At 40.5% G+C, this 20,251-nt stretch overlaps 1 protein-coding gene across 1 annotated transcript; it reads right to left on the bottom strand.

Annotated features, from left to right (window-relative positions):
- On the bottom strand, window positions 1–19,185 carry LOC127629786 (NACHT, LRR and PYD domains-containing protein 3-like). The gene is made up of 9 exons (XM_052107029.1): window positions 19,047–19,185; window positions 12,410–12,519; window positions 10,432–10,533; window positions 7,889–9,679; window positions 6,809–6,982; window positions 6,456–6,629; window positions 6,050–6,223; window positions 1,069–1,242; window positions 1–856 (listed from the first exon to the last, which is right to left on the bottom strand). The coding sequence occupies exons 2-9, from the start codon at window positions 12,451–12,453 to the stop codon at window positions 847–849; spliced, it is 2,643 nt and encodes an 880-aa protein (XP_051962989.1). The 5' UTR covers window positions 12,454–12,519; window positions 19,047–19,185; the 3' UTR covers window positions 1–846.
- Between the last annotated feature and the right edge of the window lie 1,066 nt (window positions 19,186–20,251).

Below are 20,251 nucleotides of genomic sequence, written 5' to 3'. Positions count from 1 at the left end.
TTAAATATGCACTAATGAATTGAGAACATAGGAATATATTTTGGGTCAACCAAAGGCATGAAACAACTTTAAATAGTAAATACAGTTACCAGTTAGTAGTAACATTTGAACTGCAGACAAAATATTCTTCATATTTATGATTATTATGTCACCCTCTTTTGGCAGAGACCTCAAACACAGCCAGAAAACCAGTGCATCTCCTAATGTGCTGGATACTCTCAAAAGCAAATTTTCTTTGACTGCAATTTGCCTCCACTGAAAGTTAATGTTAATACATTATGTTTGCAAAAAAAATAAAACACACACACACACACACACACATGTTGTGTTTCCATGTTTTATGGGGACTTTCCATAGACATAATGGTTTTTATACTGTACAAACGTTATATTCTATCCCCTAAACCTAACCCTACCCCTAAACCTAACCCTCACAGAAAACTTTCTGCATTTTTACATTTTCAATAAAACATAATTTAGTATGATTTATAAGCTGTTTTCCTCATGGGGACCGACAAAATGTCCCCACAAGGTCAAAAATTTCGGGTTTTACTATCCTTATGGGGACATTTGGTCCCCACAAAGTGATAAATACACGCTCACACACACACACACACACACACACACACACACACACACACAAACACGTTACAGTATATGATACATGAAATGCAGAGAATGTAAATGGAGACTAACAGATCCTGAACATTGGAAAGTTAAAATCTAAAAGATAGAATCAATGGTTTGAATGCAGGATCACTGCATTTCATTTTTTCTTTCTGATGCTGCTTAAATGCAGCAACAAACCAACTCATCTGCTCATCAAGTAGTCTTCATTTGAATTTCATCAATCATAACTGAAAGACAAAATACAAAGACAATTAAACTGCTGTGTATTTCATCAATTATTTCCAATAGAAGAGCTTTTTCTATATATTCCAGAAATAGTAATAGTATGGTACAGTTGCATGCTAGTCCAGACAGCCTATTTGTCCTAGTTGTGACTAATAACAACTTTTGTGCCTTGGCTAATTAAATAAAACATTACTTAAAAATTTTAAAAACGCACTGTAGTTTCTCCAGTTTATAGTGTGGATCCATCTTTAGAGTAGAGAGCTGGTTCACCCCAGAGTCATCTAGTTCATTCCCAATCATATCCAGTTCTGTCAGATGTGAAGGGTTTGATCTCAGAGCGGAAGCCAGAGCAGCAGAACCTTTGTCTGTGATAGCACAATGCCTCAGCCTGCAGACAAAACAATGGCACAGTATTTAACACAGTATTTAATAGGGATGTGCCCGAAGCCGAATAACATATTTGGAAAGGCATGAATAATGACCAAAAACGAATAATGTATTCATCCGAATATTATAACAAATATTAGTTTAATTGATAATCCAAGAAACACAAGCATAAAGCAACATTGAAAAATGAACATATTCTAAATAACAATAAAATTATGAATCTGTGTGGCCAATATTTCTAAAGTGTAAACCTTATGAATGAAAATGTGCATGGTGTGATATCAGATCAGATGGCCGTGGTCTCGCCTCTGTTTGCGGTCTCTGTAAATTGTGCACGTCTGGAGCTCATCTATCCATCTCTTGAAGTTGACCATATTTAAATCCACATCAGCAGTTAAGGTTATTATCTGGTTAAGACTTTATTCCCAAAAAATATTAAATTTTCCATAAAGGTTTAAATGCTCCATATAGTATTAATCTATTCAGAACATTCCTGCTTATGTAAAACGAAGAAACTGAAACTTCCTCTGTCTTTTTTATTCTTTAAACTCTGCTAAATTAGAGAATGTTAAGTGTTCTTGAGCTCTGAAAAGCCACTGTCCAAATGTAACTGTGGTGGAATGATCCACCCCTCTGGCTCATCATCAACACTCTGTCTCCGTCCGTCGACGGGAGTTGGACAGGAGAGCGAGAAGAGGTGCATAATTAATAAGCCTCATTCTGACAGTGGTGGATGAAGCACACCTGATGTTAATAATGCTTCATCACTGCTGTCTTTAAAATGCAGAGTGCACCTCTTCTCAGGGGGCCGGATTCAAATCTCTATGTGCGCACACACTGGCATCCTCACACACCCAGGACCAGAGCTGAGAGGGTTCAGACAAGTTGATGCGCCACCGGACCCGCTCCTCAGACCCCCGGGCTGATTAGATGAGTCGCTGGGGGAGCACTGCACATGTTGCAGCCGATGAGCTAGAGGCCGGTCCGTTTTCCCCTCTCACCTACTGGGAAGACCACCAGCCCTTGTGCCGTGGACCCTGGAGAGGAGCGTGTGTGGCCAAAGGACCCAGCTCATACCTGGGCCATTACATGGACACTACCCCACCCTTCATAGAGCCCTGTCTCACCGCAAGGATGCCAGATACCCACTTTGTTATGAACACTATTCCACCCTGGACACTTTATGATCCCTCTTTAAGCCTCTCCGGGGCTTGATGCCACACCCACTGTGTCTGTCTCTTGCTCACCCCGCCACAGTAAAATTGTTATTTTTATTAGTATTATTAATGTTATTTAATTTAACTAAATAAGGGTGTAATATCATAACAATTTCTGATAGACTTACGAGACTTTTACCTGTTTGTATGCTATATTGATTTATATTAATTTTATTGCTTGAATTTGTATTTATTATTCACTGCAAAATGTGTGCTTGACACCTTCTGCCTCCAGAATAGTGTTGTTATACATGAACAGACAAATGAAAATTCTGTTTCAAGCAAATCTTAACATCAGAAACACCAGGAGACACCAAAGTTGACAACATATTCCACAGTTAATGTGGCCAACTAATTCAGCTTCAATTATATGATCATTTAAAAAAATAAATAATAATAATCATTATTATTATTGTTATTATTAGGCTATTATTATGAAAAGGCATAGACAATGCATATTTTATTAATATAAACTATAAATTGTAGGATCTTATGGGCAGAAGAATTATCAATATCCTTGCTCAGAATCCAGCAGTCACACCGGACATTTCTCAAAATCATTTAAAGGCTCCAAGGAGTTTGGCCAATACAATTGTCAATGAACAAAGGAGACCTGCACAGACCAGAAAACCCTCATGTTAAGAATCATTCAAATGACTTTAAGGGGCATTCAGAAGTTCTCTAGCTAGCATAAGCATTGCTCTTCTTCGTGCATTTTAAGTACCAATGTTTACAGTGGTTTTAGATACTATACTGCCATCTATCGATGTGGATAAGTATTATCGCCTCTGCTGCCCCCGTCAGCTTTGGAATATTATTTGTATCTGGAAAATGTCGGAGTTTGAGGTAATTTATAAAGTTATTTATTACTCCTATAATATAATTTCTTTGCCTAAAAACAAATGTCAGAAATCAAGTGAACATGCTTCTACCGTTAAGGACAGATCATTTTTGTCCCTCATATCAATAATCTTTGGAGACTGTCTATGTTTCGCATTATTTATAAAAGACAATTATTACCTTCATTAGAGAACGTATTGGCATAAAATAAACCTCAATTATCTAACGATACAGAATGTTAGAAGATTAGAATTGTTTATGATGATTACATTTAGCATATCCATGAATACTGTATTTGAAGAATTAGTTTTATTTCCAAGCAACCAATGTCATGGTTTACACAAAATCCACAACAATCATTGTGCCAAGCTACTTTGCAATAAATTAATGACGACTTAGGTGCCTTACCATAACCGATGCTTACTCTAGTTTTTTGCCTTTAAAAACTGTGTTACATGTCTTTGAAAGGATCCCTTTGAATGCTTTTTGTTAGACATCTTATCTTAAATCCAGGAACTGACACAATCGCAAAATTAACATTTCTTGGGTTTTAATGCATATATATATATATATATATATATATATATATATATATATATATATATGTATTATGACCTATAATGCTATCAGAGGACTTCATTATATTGTTCTACACTGCACAACACAGTCAAAGTTTGATAATAAAACTTTATATTTAACACAAATGATTGTAGCCTGATGTAACATTTAAAATATGTGTAGTGATTTGTAATCACTTATAACTGACAAATTGATGATTTCTGTGTAACTATATATATATATATATATATATATATATATATATATATATATATATATATATATATATATATATATATATATATATATATATATATATATATTGGCTACTGGGTATTAAGTGTTATTTCCTTATTGCTTATGCCTAAGTATAGGAAATTCCCCACAAACTTTGCTTTTGTGACCAGGACAGTGATATTTAGAAATGTACCTATTTTCCAGAACATTCTAGATTCAGTGCTGAGTAAACTTGGAGTAAATTCTAGAACTTTCAGTAATGTAAATAGTAGTATAAATACAGGGGCCTTAAGTCTACCAGTTCAGTTTAATTCCAGCTGCCTAAGTGGATACATATCAAGTCCTTGCTGGATGCCTTGAAGTATGATGAGTATGGCTTGGAGGTCATAGGAGACTTCAAAATGGTGACATTCCTGATGGGTCTCCAAGACAGTTTTACCAAGTTTCCCTGCTATCTTTGCCTTTGGGATAGCAGGGACACCAAGGAGCACTACCACATGCAGGAATGGCCACAGTGGACTGAGCTCTCTGTGGGGAGGAACAACGTCAAGTGGGAGACAGTGTTGGACCACCGGAAGGTGCTGATCCCACCAATGCACATAACATTTGGCCTAATTAAACAATTTGTCAGAGCTCTAGATAAGGAGGTGGCAGCCTTCAAGTACCTTCAAGACTTCTTCCCAAAGCTGTCTGAGGCAAAGATCAAAGCCGGTGTTTTTGTCGGACCACAGATAAAGATGATCCTGAAGTGCAATTAATTCACCAAGAAGCTCACTAGTAAGGAGAAAGTAGCTTGAAAGAGCTATGTCGCAAGTGGTACGGGGATTCCTGGGCAATGACAAGGCTGAAAACTATGTGGAGCTGGTTGAGACTCTAGTGAAGGACTATGAAACAATGGGCTGTAGGATGTCCCTCAGAGTCCATATCCTTGATGCTCATTGATAAATTCAAGGAGAACATGGGAGCGTACTCGGAGGAGCAAGACGAGCGCTTCCACCAGGATATGAATGCCACTACCAAGGACAGTATAACGAAAACATGATGGGAGACTACATTTGGGGGCTGATTCATGAAAGTGATTTACAGTTTAGTCGAAAATCTCGAAAAACTACTCACTTCTAAATCTTTTGTATTCAATTTGTATTACTTTAGTATACATCCATATTAATTTGGATTCATATGTTGACTTTATTTGAAAGAAAAGGCACAAATTCACCTGTTTTCTCATCAGAAATAGGTACATTTCAAAATATCGCTGTCCTGGTCACAAAAGTTTGTGGGGAATAATAGCCATGTTCTATGCTTTAGAGGCATAAGCAATTAGGAAATAACACTTACTACCCAGGAAGAAAAATTGCATTACAAATCTTTAATTTTGTTCATTCACATAATTTTACTAGAATGGCGATCATTCACGATAAAATGCATCATGTGTACTATCGTTGAGATTCTTTTTGTATTTCAGGAATGTTTATGTTAATACATTTGTGACATAAAAGGACATGATTAAACATTGCCTATTTTTGAGCAGGAGTTTTAAGAGATATTTACACAAAGAATAATCATTCACCTTCAGAAGGAGGGACAGAGATATGATAACATGGTATTGGAAAAGACACTTCTGATTGGCTCAAGCCACATTTGGGGTGCAGCCAACCTCAACAGTACAAAATTATTAAAAAATAGCACAGAAGGAATGGAAGAATGGGTCTTGTTAGATATTATTGGACAGATAATGGAGTGTAACAAACACAAGTGCAAAATGGATTGCTCTAAATATACAATAGAAGCCACTTTTTGTATTATACACCCAAGCCCCCATTCATTTTCTACCCTGATTCCCCTCCATCCATCTGTCTTGTACATGTTATATCATTTAATATCATGAAATATCTTCTGAAAACATTTCCATGCTGATATTACATATAAAAAGAACTCTTAGAGAGATAATCTTACCACAATGTCTCCAGTTTACAGTTAGGATTCTCGAGCCCATAAGAGAGCATCTTCACTCCTGAGTCTTCTATTTCATTTTCAGACAGATTCAGTTCTCTCAGGTGTGAAGCGTTTGATCTCAGAGCTGAAGCCAGAGCAGCACAAGCTTCATCTCTAAAGTTACACAATCTCAGCCTGCAAAGAGAACAATTAATTAAGGACAAACAGCTGTTAATATATATATACACATAGCTACTGAGCTATATATATATATATATATATATATAATTATTAATTTTGTCTTTGAAAAAGAAATTTGCTGGCAATTATTAAAACTAATCAGATTGTTTGTTTTTTCAGCAGACACATGTTTTTACCATTTACATTTTGTTTTTAATTGTAACTATTGGAGAAATTAGGGACATACTTAAGTGACTCCAGTTTACAGAGAGGATTCTCCAGTTCAGCAGAGAGCATCTTCACTCCTGAATCTCCCAAGTCATTTTCAGACAGATCCAATTCAGTCAGATGTGAAGGATTTGATTTAAGAGCTGAAGCAAGAGCAGCACATCCTTCATCTGTGACACCACAATACCACAAACTGCAGAGACAATAGGGTCAGGGTTCAGCTCATTTAAGCATAATGTAAAAATGTGATGATACAATTTCAAAGACCATAATAAAACTTCAAAGAGAGAAATACAGCTTCAAAGACAATTTAACTGTATGCGTGAATTCATATTTTAGCGATAGAGAGGGTACAATATTTAAATAACTTACCACAGTGTTTTCAGTTTGCAGTGTGGATTTCCCAGTCCAGCAGAAAGCAACATCACTCCTGAATTCAGCAGATGATTCCTGTTTAAGTTAAGTTCTTTCAAACAAGAGTACTCAGAGCTGAGAGCTGAAGCCAGGTAGGCACAAGATTTCACTGTCAGACCACAACAACCAAGTCTGTGAAGAATTAAATTAAGATTATCATATTCTCTGTTTCACATACCCAATCATTACACAAATAGTACAATCCTTTTGCAATTATTCCTAAAACACAATATGTGGACGATAAGCTCTACAAGCAATCAAGAATAACTGTACCATGCCAAAACATGCCAAAATCACAAGAGTAGACTGATGGTTTGCACAGCAAAATCATGTCAATGTTCACCAAACTTGAATCCCCTGTTAGGGTTAGGGTTAACCTAACCCTAATGCAACTGTACCAAATGCTTTCCTGCACTATGAAAAGTGCCATGCAGAGCCACAAATAAAACAGAAAGCTGCCTTATTAGACACTTTTTAAAAGTTGTCCATATTGCAAGTTTACATTGGAAAACAATCAAAACACAGCATGGATGGCCAAAAACAATCAATTCTGATTCTTTGGATACACATTAAATGGATAAGAGTTAAACCAAACTTGCAGTGAAAGTTTACCTGGTGCTTAACCTTTTTGCCATTATGTTCTTTTCAATCACTGGTTAGTGAAATCTGAATAAATATTTACCATCCAGTGACTAATCACAGACAGTTTAAGTCATATAGTGCCAAATTTGGTCACATATGCAAGTGATTTACTCGCATTGTAGAGGGTTTCCGCATTGAGTAAAAGATTGATCTTGGGATTTAAGAATCAATATCGTTCAAATGAAGATTGCGACGCATCGGAAAATCTATATTTTTACCAAGTCCTAGTAGGGTCATCCAAAGACATGTCACCAGGGGCCTTGCAGCACCTGTGCATATATGCACAATATGCATTGAATTGGTCAATGAAAATGTGATTTGTTTTAATATTTTGTTAGGATTTTGCTGGTTTCTCTTTGCTTAAAATTTTCAAAAACTCTCATTAGCATTACTTACTGAGCTGATCTTGATGCTTTAACCACAGGCAGTAGATTCAGGAGAACTTGATCCTGTGTGATGTGTGTTTGGTTGAGCTCATCCCTAATGAATTTCTTTAATTCAAAATCATCCAGATGCTCTGAGGTAAGCAACACAAAAACCAGCGCTGACCACTGTGAAGGTGAGAGATTGGCATCTTTTATCGTTCCAGCTTTCAGGTAGTCTTGAATTTCAGTTTCAAGAGTGTGGTCACCCAGTTCATTCAGACAATGGAACAGATTGATGGATTTCTCAGGGGAAAGATTCTCTCTAATCCTCCTCTTGATGTGCTGGATAATTTCTTCCTTGTTGTAGGACTTTCCTCCTGTCTGTGTTAGTAAGCATTGAAAAAGAGACTGATTGGACTCCAACGAGAGACCTAGAAGGAAGCGAATGAAGAGGTCTAGATGGCCATTTTTACTTTGTAAAGATTCTTCCACTGCTCTCTCAAAGATTTTTGAAACTGTGAAGCATGGTGTGTTCTGGCTTGTTTGGTATTCACTGAGAATGTCTACATTTTTCAAACTGAATGAATATAACACATACAAGGCTGCTATATGTTCCTGAATGCTCAGATGAACAAAGCAGTACATTTTTCTCTGGTGCACTCCAAGTTCCTGTTTAAAGATCTGAGTGCACAATCCTGAATAAACAGATGCGTCTTTTTCATCTATGCCACACTCTCTCAGGTCATCCTCATAGAAGATCAGATTGCCTTTCATAAGCTGCTGAAAAGCCAGTTTCCCCAGTTTCAGAATAATGTCTTCATCTTTCTCTTTCATCTCATAGTCTTTCTCATTTTTAATGTTTATCTGAATGATCAGGAAGTGTGTGTACATTTGAGTAAGATTCTTGGGGATGTCTCCACTCTCTGCTCTCAACATGCTCTCTAGAACAGTGGCTGAAATCCAGCAGAACACTGGTATATGACACATGATGTAGAGGCTCCTTGATGACTTCAGGTGTGTGATGATTTTATTGGAAAAGATCTGATCACTGATCCTCTTCCTGAAGTATTCCTCCTTTTGTGGGTCATTGAAGCCTCGTACCTCTGTCACTCGATCAACACACTCAGAGGGGATGAGTTCAGCTGCTGCTGGTCTGGAGGTGATCCAGATGAGAGCAGAGGGAAGCAGATTCCCCTTGATGAGGTTTGTCAGCAGTACGTCCACTGAAGCTGATGCATTTACATCAACCAAGCTCACATTATTCTGAAAATCTAGAGATAGACGGCACTCATCCAAACCATCAAAGATGAAAAGCATTTTATGTTCAGTTCTAGACATGTCAATTTCTTTTGCTTCTGTGAAAAACATCTGAAGAAGGCTTGTAATATTGACCTTTTGATTTCTAATCAAATTAAGCTCTCTAAAAGGAAGTGGAAATATGAAGTAGATGTCCTGATTTGCTTTTCCTTCTGCCCAATCCATAATGAACTTCTGCACACAAACTGTTTTTCCAATGCCAGCCACTCCCTTTGTCAGTACTTTTTGAATATGCTTGTCTTGTCCCACTAACGGAGTGAAGATATTGTTGCATTTGATTGGTGTGTCCTCTGTTTCTGCTCTTCTGAATGCTTTTTCAATCCATCTGCTCTCATGTTCATTACTGATCTCTCCACTTCCACTTTCTGTGATGTAGAGATCAGTGTAGATCTCATTGAGGAGTGTTGGGTTTCCCTGCTTTGCTATTCCCTCATATAAACACTGAAACTTTTCCCTGAGATTTTCTTTAAGGATGTTGTGGACTTCAGCATGTAAATATTTAGAGCTAAAAAAGATCAAACAGTTTTAAATTAAAGTTCTGGGTGAACAATAACTCACAGCACAAGAATAAAGCAGCACTGCCCTAGGCATTTAAAGCCAATAACACAGAAACTACAGCAACAATGAAACTGAAAATGGCTTCAAAGTATTTAGATTTTCCAGTCAAATGTGGATTATAAGAATTTTCTCTGCATCCAAGCATAATTTAGGGTTAGGGTTAGTCAAACCTGAATTCTGTCATAACTCAATTTTGACAAAATGTGTATTTACTGTGTTTTGCCTTTGGAAAGTGGAGCAGAGCGTACCTTATGTCTGTATTATTTCTTAAAAAGGGTTCATTAGAAAAGGACAGGCTAATTCTCATACCCCTCTTTTAAGGAGAGCAAATTAAAAAAGTTTACATTTACTACTTCCTAAGATGTTAACCTGAGAAAGCTATAAAAGCACAAATCAGTGTGCACAAACAACTTTTATATAATTTTGTCTCAAATTATGAAGTTAAAAAATATATATTTATAAAACTGATCAATGGCTTTTAAAATTTTACTTTACCCAGAATTGTCATTTGAGGTGCTGTGGTATCATTTTACTTCTCTAAATATAATTACCTCTCATTACTGATCTCTATAATGCCCCCCTCTGTGACGTTGTTCTGCCCCATTAAAATGTAATAAAAGCACAAACTAACTACCATTTTAAACATTTTTAATGACTTAAATATAGAATAAAAAGAACTTGATCTGTCTTTAAAATTACCTGTCTTCATTTTTAAAGAATATTGGAACATCTATTGAGCGTCTTCTCTTTATGGACACATGGCTGGGTTCTGGTGGGTCTGATCTCTCTGTCTCTACTGAACTGTCAAACAAAAACATCAAAAATAATCACTTTTATTATTGATTTTTCCTTTCTACTAGAAGCGGTAGTCACTTTCTTCAAGGAATGAAAACTAAAACAATGTTTTGCAGAACATAAACATAAACCTTTTAATTGTTTTGGAGTGAAGATGTTATTTTTAAATGCTGGTAACCGGTTAACAACATTCTTATTTAATTTCATAGATGTTTTTCATGAAACCAAAGGCCAAAGGGTTTATCACAGTAAATTTACAGATTTACGTCACTAATGGTTCCCAGAAAAAAATAGTCCTCTCTTTTTAGTTGATAATAATAATCATGTGCTTTGATTCTGAAGGAAACTGCTGCATCACACATTTCAACTGGATGTTGTTTATGTAGTCTTCTGTGACTGAAGACCTTTTTTGACAACTAATTATTACATGTAAAAAATGCAGAATTATGTCGTGTTATTTACCAACTTATCCTATTTCTATGCAGAAGACACACATTATAACAAACTTTTCATAATTTCCTACTTTGCAGGGATTCACCTTATCGGTGTTGACAAGTCTGCTTATTTTATGTGACTTTGGACTTGTTTCTTTCATAAAATTGTAAAAAAAAATATATATATATATATATATATATATATATATATATATATATATATATATATATATATATATATATATATATATATTTGCAGACTCTTTTATTCTTGCACGATCAGGTAAAACTGCAACTAGTATATCACCCACCCTTGGCACAGAGTACTGTAATTTTTAAAGGAATGTTATTACTAATTTTACATTTTATGCATTTGGCAGACACTTTTATCCAAAACGACTTACAGTGCACTTATTACAGGGACAATCCCCCCGGAGCAACCTGGATTTAAGTGCCTTGCTCAAGGACACAATGGTGGTGGCCATGGGGATCGAACCAGTGACCTTCTGATTAACAGATATGTGCTTTAGCCCACTACGCCATCACTACTCCGATTTTTGTTTTGTTTATTTCCACAGAAAAGCTGAACCGAACAAAACAATACAATTTCTGCTTAAAACAAACTGAAGTGAAAAACATTTAGATTTTAGTCCTCGTTTACTTTATTCAGATCTGCGTTCACCTTGAAATGCACTTCAGAATTACATACACTGAAATCTTGAAATAACACTGAAATATCTGTTTGAAGTTGTCTTCATGACTTTTCTAATATTCCAATAAAAAATGACTATATACAAAATTTTTAATTGTTAAAATGCTTCACTCTGTCTCCCTCATGTTTCCTAGGACTCTTATTTTGAAGTGTTCCTCCCAGAGTGCATTACCCATCATGCGCTGCCCTCATCACTGCCATCTGCTTCTGATTGTTCTCACCTGTTTTCCATTTCATCATTAGCTTTAGTTTGTATAAATACCCCTTAGATTTTGTATTCCTTTGTCAGTTCCTGTTTGCTAGTTTGAGTTCCTGTTTGTTTCACTGTCATTTTTATTAAAAGCCTGCAAATAGATCATACATCTCATCTCAGCAACTACTCATGACACACTCATATTCTAAAGTGTTTTCTTTTATTAATATTATAGTAATATATACATTAATATAAATGTTGTATTTGTTTTTTTAAATATGTTTGTTTTTATTATGCATTTTGTGCACTTAGTGATACAACTGGTACAATATCTGCTTATTGGGGTTCTATTTGGCCAATAGGTTATTGTTATGTTAATTTTTAAATACTATTATTTTTACCCATACAACATTGAGGTCTCGAAGACTCCAAAAATAAAGTAAATCTCAACAAATGTGTAAATGTACATACCTGTAGTTCCCCTCCAAATCTTCTGTATTTGATACAGGGGAGTAAATGGTACATAACATTTAAACACCTTACCATGGTGCAGAAGCACCTCCATCTTCTAATTCTGGTGGCTCCATTGACTGGCCTCTAGACACACAGGTGGGCTCTGGTAAGAATGATCTGCATGCTCTTTCAGTGCAGGCCTGTAGCAATGAAAATAATAATTGAAAAGTTTTAATTATTATTATATGCATGATAAAATACAGGTAAGAATATACAATTGTAATTAATGATTTTAATGCTTGTATGGAAATATCTAAAGTGCACTAATGTTAACGTTTTCTAAAAAAAGACTATTTTTAAGATTTTTGAAAAAGATTTAATATAATAATTATATGGTTTGTATGCTGAGATCATTTGTATTGCATTATTTTAGACAGACAGACAGGCCGTATATACTTCAATGTGGAGAAATTTAGTACAAAACGTCTCGGGTTACATGTGTAACCCTTGTTCCCTGAAAAAGGCGGAACGAGATGTTGCGCTGCTAAGCGCTAGGGGAACAATCTTGCATTGTGAGCAGCTGTGAATTTGTGTGAAACACGTCAATGAAAATTGACCTGAATTTATAGCCTCGGCTGGTGAAGATCATTAGATGCACCTGTGGCCAGGCTATAAAACAGAGGCGTCACCAGCGTGTCGACAGATACCTTTTTCTGAAGAGCAGTCCTGGGACGTCCCAGTGCGGCAAAGCAGCGCAACATCTCGTTCCGCCTTTTTCAGGGAACAAGGGTTACACATGTAACCCGAGGCGTTCCTTTACAAAAGGCTTCACTACAATGTTGCGCTGCTAAGCGCTAGGGGAACGCAATACCCACGCCGCCGCACTTGGGGCTGTCCGGACCCCTACGGTTGTGCAGCGTACTCACAAAAACACGAGAGGTCTCAGACATGAGCTTGAGATGTCGGCTCAAGGGCATAGGGGCCCGGAGTCGCATAAACATCCAAGCCATTCATTTTTGATGAATGTGTGCGGAGAGGATCAGCCTGCCGCATCACAAACTTGTTCAGGCATGAGCTGAGATGTCGACTCAAGGACATAAGAGTCCGGAGTAGCAAAGCATCTAACCCATAAAGTTCGATGAATGTGTGCGAAGAGAACCCTATTGCAACACAAACTTGTCATAAAAACTGATGAATGTGAGCGGAGAGGACCAGCCTGCCGCATCATAAACTTGTTCAGTCATGAGCTGAGATGTCGACTCAAGGGCATAGGAGCCCGGAGTAGCATGAACATCCAAACTATAGAATCTGATGAATGTGTGCGGAGAGGACCAGCCTGCCGCATCACAAACTTGTTCAGGCATGAGCCTGTCATAAAAACTGAAGAATGTGCGCGGAGAGGACCAGCCTGCCGCGTCACAAACTTGTTCAGGCATGAGTTTGGGATGTCGACTCAAGGACGTAAGAATCCGGAGTAGCAGAAACATCTAACCCATGAAGACTGATGAACGTGTGCGGAAAGGACCAGCCTGCCGCATCACGAATGTGTTCAGGCACGAGCCTGCCATAAAAAACCGAAGGATGTGCGCGGAGAGGACCAGCCTGCCGCGTCACAAACCCGCTCAGGCATGAGCTTGGGATGTCGACTCAAGGGCGTAAGAGCCCGGAGTAGCATGAACATCCAAACTATAAAATCTGATGAATGTGTGCGGAGAGGACCAGCCTGCCGCATCACAAACCTGCTGCAGAGGGACCCCTCTAGCCAAGGCTTTAGAGGCGGCGACCCCTCTGGTGGAGTGAGCCCTGACACCTACTGGCGAAGCTTGACCGTGCGCCTCATAGGCCAGGGCAATAGCATCCCTCACCCAATGTGACATAGTCTGCTTGGTAGCGGCTGCCCCCTGTTGCGGCCCCCAAAGCAGACAAACAATTGCCCAGACTTACGCCACTGGCTAGTGCGGTGGACATAAGTTTGAAGGGCACGGACTGGGCAGAGTCCGTGAAGACTTTCCTGCTCGGCGTTAAAAACGGCGGGGAGCAGAAGGCTTCCAGAGTGACAGGGTGTAGTGTCGAAAAAGGCACCTTAGGAAGGTAGTCAGGATGAGGATGCAGGATAGCTTTGGCCATACCTGGGGCAAACTCTAAACAGGCCGGCAAAACAGACAGAGCCTGTAGATCCCCGATTCTCTTAAGAGAGGTAATTGCCACAAGAAAAACCAGCTTGAGAGTCAGAAGTCTATCAGGCGCTGACTCTAGAGGTTCAAAGGGGTTTCGGCCAGACCCTCCAGGACTATTGCTAAGTCCCATGAGGGAGTTCTGGTCCTAACAGGGGGCCTCAGTCAGCCTGGCTCCACGAATGAAGCGGCGAGAAGAGGGTGCCTCCCCAAAGCGCCCGTCCATCAAGGCGTGGCAAGCCGAAATGGCGGCCACATAAACCCTGAGAGTAGCGGGGCATATGCCTGCTGACAGTTTTTCCTGCAGAAAGTCCAGAACTGAAACAATTTGGCAGTGAACTGGGTCTGCACCATGTAAACTGCACCACCTTTCGAAGACACCCCATTTATTGGTGTAGATTCTTCTGGTGGAGGGAGCCCTAGCACTAAGAATGGTCTCGATAACTTCAGGCGACAGCCCTGTGTTCCTCAGTTGGTACCCTTCAGGGGCCAAACATGAAGTTTCCACAATTCGGGCCGGGGATGAAATATCGTCCCCTGTGCCTGAGACAGAAGGTCCCTCCTGTCCGGAATCGCCCAAGGCGAGCCGTCGAGGAGAGATATAATTTCTGAGAACCAAATCCTGTTCGGCCAGTGAGGCGCTATCAGTAAGAGGCAAGACCCTTGCTGGCGAACTCTGGCTAAGACTCCGGGAGCAGAGAAACCGGGAAAAGCATACAGACACATTCTGGGCCATGTATGCGCCATCGCGTCCAGACCCAGGGGGCTGGGTGACTCAGAGAGAAGTAGAGGGACATTGCGCAGTCTCTTGAGAGGCGAAGAGGTCCACTTCTGCTCTGTAAAATCTCTCCCAAATTTGTTGTACTACCTCGGGGTGGAGTTTCCACTAGCCCCTCGGTATGTTCTGTCTGGACAGCAAATCTGCTCCCACATTTAGGCGTCCAGGGATGTAAATTGCCCTGAGTGACAGGAGCTTGCCCTGGGCCCAAAGGAGAATCCGGCGTGCCAGCAAATTCAGGTGGCGAGGCGTAGACCTCCTTGACGGTTTATGTAGGAGACTGCTGCTGTGTTGTCCACCCGCACAAGGACATGGCAGCCTCTGAGATGTTGGAGGAAGTATTTCAGGGCCAGAAATACCGCCATCAGCTCGAGGCAGTTGATGTGCCAATCGAGCTGATGACCCTCCCATTCCCCTTGGGCTGGGCGACCACTTAAGATCGCACCCCAACCCGTCAGGGAGGCGTCTGTCGTTAGCATCCTGCGACGACATGGCGCTACCGAGAGTGGGACCCAAGGTAAGGAACCGGGGTCTGAGCCACATAGAAAGGGAGCGAGCTCGTGCGCGTAACCCTTATTTGCCTTAGGGGACTGGCCCTTGGATGAAATCCCTGGCTTTTAGCCACAGCTGAAACGGTCTCATATGGAGAAGGCCCAAAGGAATAACCGTGGACGCAGACGCCATGAGACCTAGTATTCGATTGATACTGAAGAACAGTGCAACTTTGACCTAGCCTGAGATTGCTCAGGGAGTTCAGGATGGAGCTGACACGAGCGGGAGACAACCGTGCCCGCATCGTGAACGAGTTCCATATAATCCCTAGATAGGCAATTTCCTGGGTTGGAGCAAGAACGCTCTTCTGGACGTTGAGCCTCAGACCCAGAGAACCTAGATGAGCCAAGACGATATCCCTGTGATGTACTGCCAGTTCTTGAGATTGTGCTAGTATCAGCCAGTCGTCTAAATAATTCAGAATGCGGATGCCCTGGAGTCACAAAGGAGCCAGTGCTGCATCCATGCATTTACGTGAATGTGCTGGGGTGATAGGGCTAGGCCGAATGGAAGAACCTGATACTGGAAGGCTTCGGTCCCAGAGCGAACCTCAGGAACTTCCTGTGCTGTGGCAGAATTCCAATATGGAAATATGCATCCATGAGATCGATCGTGACCAGCCAATCGTAGCGTTGGATCTGAGACACGACCGACTTGACAGTTAGCATCTTGAACTTGAGCACCCTGACTGAGCGGTTCAAGCCTCGAAGATCTAGAATCGGACGCAACCCCCACCCTTCTTGGGAACCAGGAAGTATCTGCTGTAATAGCCTGACTCTTTCTCTGGAGGGGAACATGTTCTATGGCCCCTTTTGCCAAGAGATTCTGCAGTTCTTTCCACAGTAGACATGCCTGCTCCGGTCTTACGGTAGTGGGAACCACGCCGTTGAAACGCGGAGGGCGTGAACGAATTGAATTCTGTAGCCTTTTTCTACTGTCTTTAGAACCCACATAGAAATACCTGGCAGAAGTTTCCACGCTGCCAGGTTCTCTGAGATGGGTACTAATTTCAACACTTCCTGTTGAGGGGGTGTTGAGTGTTCCGTGTCCTGGACTAAGGCAGGAAGCAACGGTACACCCAACTCTTCGTTGGAAGCCTCTATCACCCGAAACACCAAAGGCGGCAGGAGTGAAGAGGTTTCAGTGAGGGTATCGGGAGGGCCGAAGTGGATGATACACGCGCCCGTCCGAAGGGAACTACCCTCACAAAGTTGGGCACAAGAACGTCAGGGCTTCTTTCTTTTAGAGATCACAGCCCTGAGGTCCTTCTTGAGCGGCTGCTGAGGGCTGACGAGCCTGTCCCCAGTCCCTACGAGGGGAGCACGACTCGCCACGCTCTGTTTTTGAGCCTCTCTCCTAGCAGAGGCGGGCGAGACTGGGTGGCCGACGGCCCCGCCCCTGAGTGCGGCGAGGAAGAAACTGCCCAAAGGCTTCCTCATGGCTTTTCGCCTCCTGGAATCTGGAGATAACCGTATTCATGGCGTCTCCGAAGAGACCAGAAGGCGAAACCGAGGCGTCGATTAGGAAAACTCTGTCCCTATCTCGGATGCCTGACAGATTAAGCCATAAATGCCTCTCCGTGCTGACTAAAGCGGACATAGACCGGCCAATGGCACGGGCTGACTGCTTGGTCGCGCGGAGAGACAAATCCGTAGCTCGACGAAGCTCTGAAAAGGCCTCTTCGTCGAGAGTTTTCCCCGCACTCAGATCTTTTAGCAGGTCAGCCTGGTACGCCTGTAACACAGCCATGGTGTGCAGCGCAGCACCAGCCTGACCTGCCGCTTGATAAGCCCTCCCCACTAGCATGGAGGTAGTCCTGCATGGCTTAGAGGGGAGAGCAGGTTTTTTCAAGGACGATGCCGAACCCGGCGAGAGATAACCCGCAAGTGTCTCTTCGACCAGAGGCATCCTCGAATACCCTCGCGCCTCAGCACCCACGATAGTCGAATATAACGACGTCGAAGGCACGTGAACGTGCGAGGTATAAGGGTTCCTCCACGAACGAGCAAGCTCATCGTGGAGGTCATCAAAGAAGGGAAGGGACTGATGAGGTGTTCCCTTCCCTTGGCCATCAGACAGAAATCTATCCTCTAATTTGGAGCGTTTGGGGGTTTCTTGGTCACGTGGCCAGTCTAATTGAAGTCTGGCCACAGCACGAGTCACCACATCGAGTAACTCCTCAGAGGATTTTGTATCCTGCTTTGAGTGCTCTGATGTGGGTAACTCGAAATCTATAGACCCAAGGGAATCGAGGTCCCCCTCCTGAACTGAAGAGGCGCCGAGGCGCTTCAAGAACACGAGAAGGACCAGCCGGATCTGGGGAGAGAGCGAGCGAAAGGGACGCACCCGTCTCTCGCTCCTCAGCCAGATCCATACGAGAGCCCCACGAATGAAGTGCGGGTGCTGGCTCTCGGAAGTAAGCGAGGCGAGCGCGAAGCATCCCGACCGAAAGAAGGTCACAATGCGCGCACCCGCCCCGCCCCAACGCGAGAGCCGCGTGCTCTTCCCCAAACAAACAAAGCAAAACTCATGCGTGTCTTTGTTCGTCATGAGACGTTGACAAGGAAACACGCATCGTTTGCTCTGTTTCTCCGTCATTTTCTCTTTTCTCTTTTTTTTTTATATATAAATATATATATATATATATATATATACTCTTTCAGAGTAGAGAGAGAAAGAAAGGAAGTTCTGCGCACTGCCTAACGATTTCTAACTCCTAACAAAGAGAGAAGAAAGTTTTCTAGCAGGTTGTGAGACACACAGCATAGTATGCTCTGAATGAAAAATTTCTGTCGACACGCTGGTGACGCCTCTGTTTTATAGCCTGGCCACAGGTGCATCTAATGATCTTCACCAGCCGAGGCTATAAATTCAGGTCAATTTTCATTGACGTGTTTCACACAAATTCACAGCTGCTCACAATGCAAGATTGTTCCCCTAGCGCTTAGCAGCGCAACATTGTAGTGAAGCCTTTTGTAAAGGGAACAGTGGCGACAGGCATTATGTAATAAAGCATTCTTATATCCATTATTGGAATGTGGTTAGATACATTAATATTATATTCATCATAAGTTTATCATTCTTTAATTTACTATTAATTTATTTTAGGTCAATACATTTCATGCAAACCCCATATTAACACATACAATACAGTGCAGTAATTTAAAACTCAGTTCCCATTAGATTTTGTTATTAACAGTTGATTGCCATAGAATTAACTCACCAGTTGAATTCAGCACCAGTTGAATTAAATTATAAAATAATAATCTGTGTAAATGAATCATGAACACATGTATTTACAGTGTCTCCTCTGAGCTAACATGCAATAGGATCATTTCTGTATGGCGCAGTATCGAATGATGAATGTTGTGTTCAGAATTATGATCTTATCCAACAGGTTTTTCCAGCCAGAACTTGTGATGACTGGCTAGGAGAGGACTAGGCTCTTTGCAGGTTGTCAAGTGTGTGGAGTTCAAACACTCTAGTAAACAACAAGCCAGATGATACAGAAAATCTCATGCAATTGTTATATATATATATATATATATATATATATATATATATATATATATATATATATACACACACATACACACACACTGTGTGTATATATGTACAAACTGGAAACTGTTTTGTATGATAGGTCCCTGCTGAGCAACCTTAACAATAACTCTACAGACAATTTAAAGGAAAGTTCTACATTACAAAATGTGTATTACTAACACTATATTTTATATATCATGTCTTAATTCGGTTGCATGAGAAACATATGCAATCTAAATTCATGGAAAGAGTCATTACACTAAATTAGATCTTCGGCAAAGAGATAGTAGTGCATTTATGGCTAAAATGGTCAGAAACTTCCCTTCTAAGAAATATTTAAAGGGATGAAAGTGCCGAAACATTATTTTAAAACAGTATATTAGAATAGTTCAGAATAAAGGATAGTTCACCCAAAAATGAAAATTCTCTCATCATTTACTCTCATGTCATTCCAGATGCGTGTGCCTTTCTTCTCCAGAACACCAATAAAGATTTGAAGAACAATATCCCAGCTCAGTTGTTCCTTACAATGCAAGTGAATGGTGACCAGACCTTTGAAGCTCCAAAAATCCCATACGGACATGACTCCAGTTGTTAAATCTAAATCTTCAGAAGCAATATAAGTGTGGTTGAGAAACAGATGGATATTTAAGTCCCTTTTTACTTTAAATATCCACTTTCACATTGTTTTGGCAATTTGCATTCTTTGTGCCACCTACTGGGCAGGGAGGAGAATTTACATTAAAAAATGACATAAATATGGATCTGTTTCTCAATAATCAAATCGCTTCTGAAGATTTTGATTTTACAACTGGAGTCATGCAGATTATGTTAATGCTGGCTTTATGCTCTTTTTGGAGCTTCAAAGGTCTGGTTGCCATTAAT

Source organism: Xyrauchen texanus, chromosome 36 (assembly GCF_025860055.1).
Source record: "Xyrauchen texanus isolate HMW12.3.18 chromosome 36, RBS_HiC_50CHRs, whole genome shotgun sequence".
Taxonomy (NCBI): Eukaryota; Metazoa; Chordata; class Actinopteri; order Cypriniformes; family Catostomidae; genus Xyrauchen; species Xyrauchen texanus.
The sequence above is the reverse complement of the archived record's forward strand: the minus strand, read 5'-3'. Positions and strand labels throughout refer to the sequence as shown.

Bases quoted from the DNA above. Each gene is read 5' to 3' on its own strand.
- LOC127629786 (XM_052107029.1), bottom strand. From the start codon at position 12,453: ATGGAGCCACCAGAATTAGAAGATGGAGGTGCTTCTGCACCATG. The intron at 9,680-10,431 runs GTAATTTTAAAG...GATCTTTTTTAG, and splicing joins TTCTTTAAAAATGAAGACAG to CTCTAAATATTTACATGCTG. The intron at 6,983-7,888 runs GTAAGTAATGCT...AATTCTTCACAG, and splicing joins AAAGCATCAAGATCAGCTCA to ACTTGGTTGTTGTGGTCTGA.